The sequence below is a fragment of the Cebidichthys violaceus genome, unplaced genomic scaffold (assembly GCF_023349555.1).
Source record: "Cebidichthys violaceus isolate CVI_PGR_0920_01 unplaced genomic scaffold, fCebVio1.0.p SCAF_23, whole genome shotgun sequence".
Lineage (NCBI taxonomy): Eukaryota > Metazoa > Chordata > Actinopteri > Perciformes > Stichaeidae > Cebidichthys > Cebidichthys violaceus.
Genome location: NW_027176406.1, coordinates 3831587 through 3846460, shown reverse-complemented (window position 1 = coordinate 3846460; position 14874 = coordinate 3831587). Strand labels below are relative to the sequence as shown.

At 44.8% G+C, this 14874-nt stretch overlaps 1 protein-coding gene across 2 annotated transcripts in view; it reads right to left on the bottom strand.

Annotated features, from left to right (window-relative positions):
• The window catches only part of arhgap23a (Rho GTPase activating protein 23a), a 63680-nt gene that overhangs the window by 43733 nt on the left and 5073 nt on the right, over positions 1-14874 (bottom strand). The window contains exon 1 of one of the 2 annotated variants that reach the window (XM_068718831.1): positions 6937-7840. The exons of the other annotated variant lie outside the window; for it this stretch is intronic. Within the exon in view, the coding sequence (XP_068574932.1) occupies positions 6937-6990 (54 nt within the window). The 5' untranslated portion in view covers positions 6991-7840. Of the gene's footprint in view, positions 1-6936; positions 7841-14874 lie in introns of those variants that run through there. 2 annotated transcript variants of the gene reach the window in all.

The following is a 14874-nucleotide window of genomic DNA, read 5'->3' as shown; positions in this document are numbered from 1 at the left end:
CTCAAAGTGTCAAAGTATGCCTTTAAAACTAGAACTGCAATACTGAAAACACATCCTGGACCACAAATAAACAAATAGTTATCCTTTGAGAGGATCTTAGTGAACATGTAAACAGAAGCGGTGTTGTGCTGGACCAGCGGGCATCAGGAAAACCATCTCTTCCCAGCATCCACTGCTCCTCATTAGCTTCCTGATAATCTCTGTCCCGTGATTTTGCCGAACTGTCAAAACAACCCCCCCCCCTCTCCTCCTCCTCCTCCTCCTCCTCCTCCTCCTCCCTTCTGAGGCTGCTTACAGTGATGCCCAACATTTTTTGGGAAGTAGAGATAGAGGTCAGCGTGTCAGCTCACTAACCCCGACCAAAGCGCTCTGACGGACAGCTGCTGGCCGACTGCCACGTACAGTTTAGAGGAACCTCCCGGAAACGTCGGAACTCTTCTTCTGTTGCTTTATGACTTCCTGGCCGAGCTACAAAAAACCTTGGGACGTGCTGCTAACACCACAGAAGAAAATAAAGTAATAGCTTAGTCAGAGTAGTGATCAGACGCCAGCGTGAGCATGTTGGTATTGGATGATATGTATTGTATTAAGAGTGTGAATGAATACATATAATAATAATAATAATAATAATAATGCATCAGTTTCTGCACTCACGGCATGTATGAAACACATGATGTGGTTTGTACAACCCATGATTTGGGGATATGGCATTTTATACTGAGTGTTTTTTGTCATCTCCAGTTTGGGCTTGCAAGCTACACATTTCTAACAGACCGTCTGCGTTTCATCGTTGTGTTGTGGAGTTTAAGAGATGTTGGTGTTCACCAGGCATTGAGTGGCACTAAGGAAAATGTGGGGTCCATAATTTTTGGAGGTTAATCCAATCTAGGGACTAAAAGTCAGTATACTTTAGCTTTATTGCAAAACTGAATCACTGGAGTTACCCTTTATTATCTGTGGTTGTACCAGGCCATTGTTGCACATCTATACGGTCTGAAAATGTCAACCTAATGTGAGGATTTTTAGCTTTTCTTGGTCATAAATGAAAGAAAATGGAATATCTTTGGTATCTTTTGATCGTTTTGTAGGCAAAATGATTAATCAAGAAAATAAATCGTCAGGTTTGTTCATAATAAAACGGATCGTGAGTTAGTAACACACATCTATATAATTTATACAGGATCTTTGCGTCAGTGTAATGAAGTTGATTTTTCAGGTGTGTGATTCCTTTGATTAAAAACATCCGTACCTGGTTATTGTATCTGGAAAGAGTTTCTCAATTGTATTTCCACTAAATGTATCACATCAAAACATATATGTATTTAACACGATTACTCACTTTACCGTATCGCCCACCACCGGTACAACTAAAAACATCTAAACGCAGCGCGTCAGTTAACGCTCTCTTGTACTGGTATAGCTTACGAGAGCATTGTGAAACTTGCCGTCCTTTCTGCAGGTTACGAGTTGAGGATTGTTTAGTCTTCACTTTCCATTGCTTCATTGTGTTTTGGCCGCCTCATCGGGATTCACTCTATTTTGTTATCTTCATGCCTCTTTTCCCTCCTTACCCCCTCCTTCTCCGTCTCTCACATTCCAGCGCAATCCCGGCTGTTCGTAAAAAAAACCCTGAAAGGACTGATTGGAGCGAGACACGGTGCAGCGTTCAGCCTTCTGCAAACAGTCTTATCATCGAGCTTCTTTGCAAAAAAATGGAAACATGATGAGAGCGCAATGCAAGAATGTGCACGTTTGATATCGGGGACGTGAGAAAGACAAAATAAGATGCTGGACGTGATCATCTGAGTGGAGATCAGTTGAAGAGCGGCCCCTGCTTAACCCCCCGTGGGACCTGCCGCACACAGTGACAGGGGTTCCCTCCTGCCTCTTTAGCCTATTTACTGGGGGACAAGTGTGTGACGAGGGGGGGCCCCCCCCCCACCCCTGAACCTTGACCCCGATTCAAACCCGGTCTCGCCGCCTTCGGGCCGACACTGCAGACAGATACAGACGGAGACAAGTCTGCATTTCAGAACAAGACCCGACCTGTTCTTCATACCTCATACATGAAGCTCCTCATGTACACTGCTGGATCTTATATTTCCTGCACAAGAACACACACACACACACACACACACACACACACACACACACACACACACACACACACACACACACACACGTCCAGACAGGGTCTCTGCAGGCGCACTTACAAAGAGGCACTGACGCAGGCCCCAGACCATCAACAGGCTGAATCTAATTAGCCCTCATCTGTTTCTGAGAGAGGCTTTGTTTCACAACAAACCTCCCGGTGCCTGAGAGTCAAGACGCCACATGAAACGCATCCAGCTGGGACACAAGAAAGAAGACGTGTGATGACTGGGTACGAGATCTGGCACTTCTCTGGACAGGTAAGATTCATGTCCAGCTAATATGCTGAAATCGAGGGGAAAACAGAGAAATAAGAGCAAATAAAAGTAGAAGGGAACCCTTTAGGATGCTAGTGAAGTAGGCCTCCTCAGTTTTTAGGGGCACATTAATCTCTGGCCTTAACTTACTTTATCTAAAATGCTCCACATTAGTTCTATGAGCTGAAATAGAAAACAGTGGTATCAGGTGAGTACGTGAGTAAGGGTCAATCGCTGCAGCTTCCATCAGCGAAATCAATCCTTGTGAACTCCTCTCAGATAAAAACATTGGAAAACACAACACGCCTTCAACTTCTGAACTCTAGAAGCACGACGCATCTAAATCACGTGCACATTCCCAGTAACCTAAACATCAACGAATTAACCTCTTCAACCGGCCAACCCACCACTGGGTCAGTCGCGCTGTGCAGCCTAGCTTTGATCGAGCTCCAGTGGGGATCCCAAAAAGGTTCAAAAGATACCAAATATGCCGAAAAAAAAGGGGTTAAAATGATGCCGACCTAAAAAACATTGAGTCTCCAACAAGGAGTTGGAGCAAGCAGATACAGGATATATTCAATATAGCAGGTCAGTGTGAAATACAATGATTTTCCAACCTTAAAAGCTACAAAAGGGGAAACTGAACTTTTAAATAAGCTGACAATAAACACAATCACGCTCATAATTACACTCACAGACAAACGCAATAGTTTACATGTAAAAACAAAACAGATTCGATCATTTGACTCTTACAGAGACGGAGACCAACTGACTGGACTGACTAGAGGGAGATCAATAAAGAGCCATTAGCAACAGAAACACGGCTGCTTTGCAGCAGCCGCTCCCCTCTCAGCACAGTAAACAAGGTCAGCGGTGACACTGATGTCCTTCGCCCACCTATACACTCGCCACGCCATGTTTGTACAGCATCAAGGACTTCCTCATGCAAACATCGGGGAGAAAAGAGTCTGATCTACAAAACAGAAAGCATCTGAATACAGTGTGTGTGTGTGTGTGTGTGTGTGTGTGTGTGTGTGTGTGTGTGTGTGTGTGGCCATGTTCCTTGCACCTGCGCACAAATTATGATTCAAGTGTGTTTAACTCTGACCCTTAAAGTGCGATGTAAACATGCTGGAGAGTCTATATTCGTGAACACCTGTGGTCAGCTGTGTGTGTGTGTGTGTGTGTGTGTGTGTGTGTGTGTGTGTGTGTGTGTGTGTGTGTGATTAAAGTGTGTCAGCACACACACAAACACACACACACACACACTCTCCAGGTTAATGATTGTGGGCGCGAGGTGCGAGTGGCGGTGCAGCTGTTGTCTTGAGGCCGGGGGGGGGGGGGGGGGGGACGGTGTCGAAGGTAGGAGGGCGGAGGTGTAAAGGTGTGAGAGATGTTTTAATGGCGTTAACGGTCCGCTGCAGGGCGCTCTGTAACACACACTTCAACTACCGAGCTCTGTGTGTCCACAGACGCAGTAAATGACAGCATGTGGACAGAATACCACGGCATGTTTCGGGTATGTCGCACGTTCAGCATAGAGAAATGAAAAAATAACAACTGCGTGTGCTAATACTGTTCACTCCTCTCCCATAATGCAATGCACAACGGGCTGGGCTGTTTGTGAACTCGTCCCACCTCAAAATTTGGCATAAGTGCTCCATGGCTGCAGCATGAGTTGCTGTCACGCGACATCTTCATCCCTTTCCGTTCGGACAAAAAGGAAATAATACAGTATCGTATGATACACTAAATCAGAATCAAAATACTACATATGATGTACTATTAAAACATGTGTTATGTATTTACATTATTAGTGTACCTCAAGAGACACTTTTTCCTTCTCAGATTGATTGTGAATTATTTTCATGGGTTAAATTCTGCTATTCATGAGAAAAGAAAAACACAAAAATGAGAGAAAAGTAAAGTAAAAGCAGAATATTGTGCAGCAAAAACGCAAATCGCACCACAACCCCCCAGGTGGTGACCCCCCCAGGTTAGAAACCCCCGGTATACAGCATTGAAGTGGCATACTCTGTACAAAGAATCTCATAAATTCACAGCAGTATGTGCCTACTGCGAGGTGAAACCATCTGCAAATGATCACAGCAATGCTTTCCTCTGCAGCATCATGCAGCTGCTTTCAGTTAACGGTGCCTTTGACATGGAGCTGATCCTGGACCTGCTGACTGGATAGGGGCCTCGGTGGTCTGAGGTTTGCAACCTTTCTGAGGTTACTGTCCTGCGATCAGCCGGTGATCAGAAAAGACTAAAAGACTGCCTGTGGATCAGCCAAAGCCTTCGTCTGAAGTTTGGGAATTACCCTTAGGAAGCCATTACATAAGGACAGTCCTCAGATTGGGAGAAAGAGCAAAGGTCATGGATCAGCAAAAAAAAAAAAGCTCTGTCATTGATAGCAGGCAAGTCATGTCTGGACACACCCAGGAGACTGCAGGGTCATGCTGCGTTAGTCTGCAGTGGTGCACGTGCCGCCGGGACAAAAGAGGAGCTTTTACATCGACCGGATCAAGATTTTTCATAAAAGCGCTCTCGTGTTTCCCGTCGTCAATCCACTCAGGCATCACGTGGCACAATGCAGCATTAGACATCATGCTCGCCCTGCCCTCGGCCCCACCCTGCCGTCCACTGCCTCTATTGATCTCACCCACACACCATTAGAGCAGGCCTGCTAACAACATTGAACCTGTCCCACTGGACGGCTTCTCATAACTGCTCAACACTCCCGTGCCTTCCTCTCCACCGCGCTCGGATGCTGAACAGACACACAAAGCCTCATTTACCCTGTGTCTCATTTTGGCACATTTAACGTTTAAACAGATTACAGTGTCATTTTACATCTCACTGTCGGTCGCCTCATCTAAGCTGTGTACTTGGACGTATTCGGCTGAATGAGAGCTGGGTGTTGGCTGAGACATGCAGGGTCAAAGGTCAGGTATGAAGGAGGTTGGGGACTGAGATTAGAGAAGTTGAGGTCAGCATTGGAGCTCATGTAAAAACAGTTCAGAGAGAGACAAAGACTGGAGGTCATCGGACACTTTGAATGTAGTTTTATGACTTCACTAATGTGACAGTTTTGTGGGCACACCTGTGGTTACATTACAAAGTGTTTTTACTACAAAACTATACAAAACAAGCGGCAAATTGAAAAAGAGAAAAGAGAATTCAGCGTGTTTGAAGGGACCGTTCGCTGCCACAGACAACCAGAGAGGTTCAATTAAAGCGTGACCACAGAGGAGGAAACGTTATTCTTTGCTGGAGGGGATGAACTCTGCCACAACAGAGAACAGCAAAGGTAGCTGGAAAACGGGGGGAAATTCACGAGCACAAAAAAAATATAAAATCACCCCCACAATGTTGTGAGACGGAGCACGCAGAGTGGTAGAGAGACAGCAGAGGATGATTAGCTAAGAGTGATAATGCAACGCACAGGAGGGACACCGGCAAATATAACCTCATAACACACACACACACACACACACACACACACACACACACACACACACACAAGCGTTACCAGAGGACCAAGCAACTACCTGACACAACCACATCACTCAGGGAGCCTCTGGGGTTGAATCAAAGCAAGCAGGCAGAGACAGACAGACACACACACACACACACACACACACACACACACACACACACACACACACACACACACTAGTATACCACACCATATGCCTCCTTTGACAAGCAGACCACCGCCCATGATGACATATCTTACCTCATGACTTCACTATGACACATCAGGGCTTCAAAACACATTCCTGAAGTCAGAGCAGGAGGAATTTCAGATACTTTAACAAAGTCACCAGAACTTGGTTCATCTTACTTTTTATGTTGCAGAATATAAAACAGTGGTTGCATGCATCAAACTATGGTTGTATAATACAGTTATGAAGGAGTTTCTTTCTACTGCTGGCTGTGAAGTCTTGTGATGCTCATTGACTTAAAAGGTCACACGTTTCCCATCTTTCCATTTACTTGTTATTTACGCGTGTGGCACCATATGATGGCCTGTTTGTGTGAGTAAAAACATCAACAGTGATGGAAGTCCAGTGGATCTCCATATAGAGCCAATTAACTGACTCATTTGCCTGAAAACACCCATCTCTGTGTGGGACGTCCCGTCTCTACTGACAGCTTGCCCGCCTCCTGGTGCAGCGAGAGGCGGACAAAAGACTGGAGCAGCCCGCCGGGCGCTAGAAATGTGGCTGTGGCTCACTTTAGTGAAGAGCAGCCGATATATTCATTCGGCTCCGCACCATTTGCCGTCAACAATGGTTGAACAAAAGCTGCGGAGAAACACTGATCAAACATTTTGTTTTCTGTACAGTATGTCGCCGAGTGTGTGCGTGTGTGTACACAGTGGCTATGCAAACTAGTGTTAATCCTCTTAGGAAATCACGCTCTCTGACCAGCAGCACCGCGCTGCACTTCAGCCAGTCCAAACACAATGACGTCCAGGTATCAGCGCGTTGATAAACAAGCAGCTCCCCGCTGTACTTACGTGGTTCTCAGAGTAGGGTGGTATTCCAACAAGGCAGAAAGCAACTCCATTCATTGGACAGCAGAGACTGTTGGGCTGCAACGAGGAGAGGCAGATTGTGTTGCTGCACAAGCGGCAACGGAGGCAGCTCTGAGAGTAACAATGCTCCGGTCAAACACACAACTTATATGTTCAACACTTCTCCAGCTTCCTTCCTCCTGAGGAGAAAAACAAAAAACAAAAAAAGCCCCTTCTCTGTTCCCGTTGTTTCGGGCCGTTCAACGCGCTCACCCCCTCCTCATCCTCTTCTTCTTCTTCTTCTTCTTCTTCTTCTTCTTCTTCTTCTTCTTCTTCTTCTTCTTCTTCCGCCAGACCGCAGTCAGTTGTACATAACTAAATCCCTCTGTGCTCGGTCCTGCCTGGAAACTCTCCGCAAGCACCGTCAAAGCACATGGAGGGACACCGGAAGTCAGGAGACTCCGCCTTCAAAGTAAAATTCCTGAGCGGGAACGTGTCTAAATTTCACAAAAGTGGTGGAATGTAACACGTGCACTTACTCAAGTACTTTACATGTAGGCCTAGTTAAGAAGAAGAATTTTGAGGTACTTGTACTTTACTTGAGTATATCCGCTTAATGCAACTTTAAGCAAAACACAGTTCTGGAAACTATAGATTAAATATTATTAATTCGTTTCTTATAGGTTTTTGTAAAATGTTTGCAGTTGAAGAAATGCACGTTGGCTAAATATTTAGTTAAATTGACTAAAGGATCGTTCCTGATCTTCGTACAGGAAGTCTACGCTTTTATGGTTGATATCTTTACCGGAAATACTACAATTGTATTGTGGTTACCTTGACACTGTGGGAATAGAAGGCAGTCAAATTAGAGGAGGTGCGTTGGGTAAATCTGTGCGCTCCGCCCTGCAAACCCGCAGCGTGCGGGCTCCCTCTGGCTGTGCCAAAACATTTGTGTGCAGGACGGGAGGGGTCACTGATGCCAACGAGACAGTAAGTCAAAGCACGGATTTAAGAAAAACAAAACGTTTAGAAAACGTATGCACATTCTGAAAATAACAAATCAATCAAGTTAAAATGAAGTTTTACCGGTAAATCAGCCAAAAGATGATCTGTTAGTCTATTATTACTGCAGAGTGAGACTAAGTAGAAGTTCTGCACTCAAAATCATTATCAGTAGGCCTGATACTTTAAGTATCAGTTTACTTTGCTCATTATAGGTTTGTTTAATGTGAAAAGTAACTGCAGCTATCAAATTAGATGTAATGATGTAAAAATATTTCCATTTGAAATGTATGGAAGTAAAAGTATAAAAAAACATAAAATGGAAATAAAGCACCTAAAATTGTACTTAAGCACGTTCAAAGTTTGTGGAATCTCAATGATGAAGTTGAATTGATGCTGTAAAAAAGAAAGTGATTATTTTCATTACGGATTCATCTTCAGATTATTCGCTAAATTAATTGATTAATCATTTGGTCTATAAAGCACAAACATCTTGACTGCACTTTCATAGAGGAACAAATATTCACATTTGAGAATTTCTGGCTTCTTTGCTTAAAAGAAAAAGACTTAAATGAGGAAGTGATTGTAAAAACAGACTGACTGACCGATAAACTGGCAGCTCTTTTCTCTTTATGGTGACACTGAGAAGCTTCCTCATAATCCTGATGTACCGTAAAAGTAGTAAACCACAAACTTATGAAACGGGATGCATTAAATGTGGAAAATCTCATACAGCCTTATCATAAAACAGTGTTACTAACAAAAGGCACATCAGTCCAATTCAGAGAGTGACTCATGATAAACACATGGACACAACAGAGACGGGCTGAACAAAGCGTAATGAAAGTGTACCTCATTGAGAGATGTCAGAATTCCCTCCACGCCCTGACAGAATAGACCACACATTCTCGGAAAACGTGTATTTTTAGCCCCTTTTGGCTGCAGATGAACACTGCCCGTGTGAACCAATAGAGGGGCAGTACAGTGAAGGGAAGGTTACTCATCAAGAGCAGGAACTTCAGACTGCTGCCAAGAAGTCCCACTACTTCCTACTACTGTATATATGCTCCTTGATAGCTGTGGCCTTGATTATGTGTCGGAGGTGTAAATATTAGTTTAGGTCCAGATGAAGGAAAACAGTTAAAGAAGATAAAAAAGAATGTGGTGCTGGCTGACAGCTGGAGACCCATGTGGCTACTATTACTCTGAGGGGTGCAAGTATCAGAGAGCCTCTTCAGAAGAGCCTGCCTAGCTATGGGGAAACAGACTGGAGTCATACAGGGGGGGGAAAAGCAGCTTACGGGAGGCTTCCCACGCCAAGAGCCACAGCTGCCAACTCAGCCTCCATCTCAACGTGTCTCCTCGGCCTGCTTTGCTCTCTCTGCATCTGGCCCGCTCTGAGACACACAATACCCCAGCCAAGGGCTTAAAGAGCACACTCTACGAAAGTCCTAGTCATGACCTTCCCTCATCTCCCATTTGAGACGGGTAATTACCATATGTGATCCGAACTCTCCCCTCCAGGTTAGTTATGAGGCCAAAGTCATTTTTTTAAATCCACCGTGGCAAAGTGAGAGCCCAGAGAGGCTTTGCAGCAGTATCCTGGCCTTAAGGTGAGAGAGCAGGGCAGATGGTCTCTGAGAAATAGGGAGGGCCGTGGAGCTTGCTTTTTTTTGGGGGGGGGGGGTTCATGGAGTGTGAGGCCAATCACAGCTGGACCTTTTTTCCTACGTCTTCTCTGTCCTCGGTTCTGGATCTATCTCTGCAGCCCATGTGTTTTCTATTATACCATAAATCAGCCTGTGCCCCGACACTTTTCTGTGGGAAGAATGATCCGATGTTAGTCAACCCCTCCTGTGCTGAAGTTTGTCCACATCTCATCCCAGATGGCATGCAGATACATGCTCACACCACACATCAATTTACCTGTCAGGCGAGAAAAATGGGCTTTCTGTTATTGATGTTGTGAGACTGAGAGGTGCGGAGAGAAGGAAGGAGGAAGAGTTGTGTGTCTGAGGTGTTGTGTGTCGTTTCTGAGCAGGTGGGTAAGCAGATTTCAAAACGCTGAGTTTGAAATGCAGGGAAAGAGCTGTAATTCTATCCACATCTAGCCAAACGACGTGGCTTTTATCTGACATACTGCTACTTGATGTCTCTCTCCTGTCCTCGTGCTGCGTCTCTGGGTCAGCCTTAGTCACTGACACACAGCTCCAGGCGCCGGGTATGCCCCCCCCCCCCGGTGATTGACTGAGTAAGCCTTGATCTAACGGTGATGCGAGGAGACGCGCCACAATCTCTTTCCCTTTAGGGCCGGCTGGAGACGAGCAGGGAGCATCCAGAGTCTCCCCTCGGTCATTACATAATCACACACACATAGCCTGGCGCCTGGTAGGACGAACCCATAAACAACCATCATCCTATTTACTTGCTTGACCGCGCCACCCCCCACCCTAGCCCCGACTCCCACCTCCCCTCCGCTGGCTTGTCCTGCTTTTCCCCACTCTGCTGCTGAGACTGTGGAGGCGAGGGTGGGATGGAGGGAGTGGTGGTTGGGCATCTCCCCCCCCCCCCGCCATCCTCCATACCATTCTAGGCCACTTCACAGAGCGTGTGCGCTGGTATGCTACAATCAATTGTGGTCACTCCATTTATTCCAACTATGCCTCTTTCTGCCCCCCCCTCATTCTTTCAAATCTCCTCAGTTTCACTCCGTGTCCCTCAAGTCAGAGTCGGTCCCTTCAGTGAACGTCCGTCGCCCCACTCTGAGTTTATAGTTGCCAGATCTTTTCAGCATCATTTACTTTAGGCCTCTCTGGAGTGTATAACACATGGCCACACTATCCCTCTACTTGATACAGTTGCATTTAATGAAGGTGCTCGGATGGTTTTCCTACTCCCGAGAGCCAAAATGACACAATGTGCAAGTCCTCTCTCTCTCTCTCTCTCTCTCTCTCTCTTTCTCTTTGGCTCAGCTGATTTAATATAAAGAGTAACCTTTTCTCTATCCAGGTCTCAAATGTAATAAGAAGATTATCACTGTCTGGGCCTGATGGAGTGAAATGTGTCCGGTGAGTGCTCGGCCAGAGATCAGGAGCCAGAGAAATGTGGACTCTGAGCTCACATATGCTGAAGCTTAACATGTAACATTCAGCTGCTTATTGCTAAGCATGTACGGACACATACGTGACCGTAAGCGTGTGATTGAGACGTGGATGTGGATGACGAGTGAGGGAGAGCTTTGGATATTTGCGTACATGTGAATGAGATGTGGACATGCGAGTGAGTCTCACACTATGGTTGTCTCTGGCTGTTGACACAGAGGCTCCTGTGGCACTCCTTTGAAGGGGGTTTGGGACGGCTGAGAGGGTGGAGTTGGGGGGTGGGGGGGTTACGGTTAGAGCCGTAAATTCCCCCTTTCTCCGCAACAGGAGGAGTCCTCTTTGTCTGGCCGGACAACTGGCACGAGGAGAGGAAACAGCTGACCGGGCAGCACAGACAGGCTTTGTCACTGCACCGCACAGGCATTTTGATACTTGATCGAAATGTTTACATTTTCCCGTAAATGAGTGAAGAGTCTAGACTTCAGCCTTTGCTCACGCTCAATCATTAACCCATTCTAATTGCTCCCTTGTCTTCTTTGATCCAATACTAGATAAGAGTTTGCTGTTTTTAACACCAGAAATTATATATAATTTTTTTTAATTTCTTTAAGTGTGTGCAAATCATGTGTACACATTATATTTTATCTGACCATGTTCCAATATGTGCTGTACAGTTCAGATTTTGGATGGTTGTTTTTCCCGCCGTTTAGGGTCGCCATTGGTTTCTGTTTATTTTCCTGTGACGTGAAACGTAATCTGGAAACTTGCTTGAGTTGTGTAATCCATCACAGTCTGCATCCGATGTCATTGAGTGTTAATGCAGTGCAGCTTGAATAAAATAAAAAAAGAGTCACTGCACTGCATTAGCACTCAGGTAACGTTGATGAAACTGCAATAAGTGACACAACTCAAGCAGGCTTCAAGGTTCATGAAGAAACCAATGGAGGTCTGAAACGCAAGAAACAACACAGACGCATAGTTTGAAAAAAATGACACGCTGTGATGTAATGTACACATGATTTAAAGTAAACGGTTGAAAACAAGCAAAGTCAGTATCTTCTGATCGGTGCAAGAAATTAAAGACAATAAAAACACACCTGAACCTGAATTTTGTTGTTTTTTGAAACTATGGTCATGAAGGAACCTCCATCATATTGTCTAAAGATGACAGTTTTTGATTTTCAGTAAAAGGTCAATATCTCAGTCTTTATGCTTATCTTGTGTGTTCCTCTGCTGACCTGCTGACCTGTCTTCTCTCCCCGCCTCGCCCCACGCTACATTTCATTTTAATCCCCCTTCTCTCTTGCAGCTGCCTCGCTCATTCTTCTGCAGACCGCAGTCATTCAGACAGAACACAACGATGAGCCTGTGGACACGACTGCTTCACGGTAGCAGAGACAGGTCTAAGTTGGAGCTTTGGCTATTGGAAAGGACGTTCGGCTGAGTAGGATACTGGAGAGAATGACTCATTGAGGCACACACACACACACACACACACACACACACACACACACACACACACACACACACACACGCAAGCCAAGAACCACCACCAGCCAGTGCTCTTGGCTGGACATGCTGCAGAACTTTCTCAACCGTAATTTTAGCCCTTTTTACACTGGTTTTCACCACCGATACAGGCCTTTGTATCAACACCTCACTGTTAACATTTCACTGGGTTTTATGTAAGTGAGCCTATCATCAAAACGGTTCCAAGGCAGTTTAAGTCCTATCTTCCTGTACAAGCTGATACACTATCTCACCCCAGACATGAAAAGCTGAGCTTCCACTTTTTTAGGCCTTAACATGGCGAGAGCTGATTAGAACAGCCGTGTGGGAGTGTTTGAGATAAAGAAACAAAGAGACGGAAATACGCCGAGTCTGAGGAGGAGACTGGTGGAAGTTCAGGTGTCACCGTTTACACAAATGACCCCTGATTCAACTCCCCAAAGTCTCCAGTCCGTCTCCATCTATTGCTCAAAGCTCCAGACAACAACAAGTGAATCACACAGGGTATTCCACTGTTTATATAAACGTTAGCTGTTACTATAAATGCTTGGCACACATTCTTCTAAGGACATCCCTGTAGTAGCCCCCCCCCCCCCCCCACCCAAACAAGAGACAGAGAGGAAAAATAAAGAGTAGTTCCAGTAGCAGCGCTGCAAGCTTCCTTCCTGCTGCCCGTCACTTCATACAGCCTGAATGCGTCTGCAGCCTCTTTACCTTTCACAGCTCCACTTCCTGCCTCTAGCATCACTTCCTGTGGCACATCGGGGGAGACAATGGAAATGAGCTCTAAGGATGAAATGTGTCCTAAAGTCACATTCGGGAACCAGTCCATCTGATATCAGCAAAACAGATGATCAGATTGTTCTGCTGGTCACTGATGAGTCAGGAACGTCCTGAAATAACTTGGGTAAAATTAGAATGACATATTATTAGAGTAGGTGGCATGTTCCCTGAATATACCTGCCTGAATACACATCAATGGACAATGGACAACTGAATGACTTGTGAATTTGAAAAACCCTGCGACTTGATTTGATGATAAATCCTAAAAATGTTTCCAGGAAGCTATTTTGTCTAAATTGGGTTAAATAGTGAATATTGCTTTCATTCTGACCTGAAGCTTCAACAACTTTTTGGCTGGAATGATCACGGTGCCAAACAGTGGAATTAAGATTTGTTCAACTAAACTAATCTGCCCTTAAAAGCATTGTTTTTACAGAGATAAAATGTGTATTTATATTCTTGTTTATTGATATGATTCATGCAGCCTCCTTGGCCAAGTCTCTGTAAAAATGAAAGAGGTTTTAATCTAAATTAGACTTTTACTTGTTTGAATAAAACCCTAAAATGCAGTCTAAACTTAATTAAACCAATTACGCCCATCCAAAAAAGCACAAAAAGCAGTTACAGCTGATCATTTTCCTAATGGAGCACACATTACTATCATACACCTCATTTGAATACTCATGCAGCCTCTCATAAAAAGAATAGTGATTGATTAGAAGACTTAACGGCTAACGACAGATCTCGTGAGCATTTGTTGTACAACAAAAACTTTAAGCCACACCTCTCACAGAATATACAGTAAACTGTCTAATCCTGCATGTTCAAGGGGGGATCATATCCTAATCCGAGCGTTTCCCCGCTTTAAAACTCAGAGATAAGTTTGTCTAGACATGGCCTTAAAGCAGGGTGTTCAGAATACGTCGACAGACTTTTTACCTTCAGAAAGGTCCCTGTCTTCATCCAGCCAGGCATCAGTGCAGAAACATTTGTTTCACACATCCTAAATGCTGTTATCAGTCTCATAGAATTGTAATTCTAGTGTCAGACTTCATGCTTAAATCTAAATCACAGACAGAGATAAGAACAGAGGGAACATTGGCATTGCTCACCTCTAAAGCCTCTAAAAAATATACACCAGAGATTTACTGAATTTCAAGAGCAACAGAAACCTGTTTTTAACAAGCAAAATGCTGATAAAGATGGCAGTTTTTATATATTTTAATCCCGACAGATGTGTAGACATTGATCTAAATGAGAAGACAAACGTTAATAACGCAAAAATGCTGCACATTTCCTACTGCGATCAATGCAGGTGAGAGGTCACCAAGAGGGGATGATAATACATTTCCCATGTGGAATTAACATAAATGTGCACCGTCACCATCAGCAAAACAAACTTGTTATTCTGGGATGTATTCTGTAAAAAGACCACCATCTGTTCTAAATAGATAATCCACCCCTCAGAAAAAGATAGAAATTGAGCCGCAGTTGCGTTTGGAGGCCACAGGAGGGCTCAGTGCAGCGGTTGCAGGATGAGGTGGGG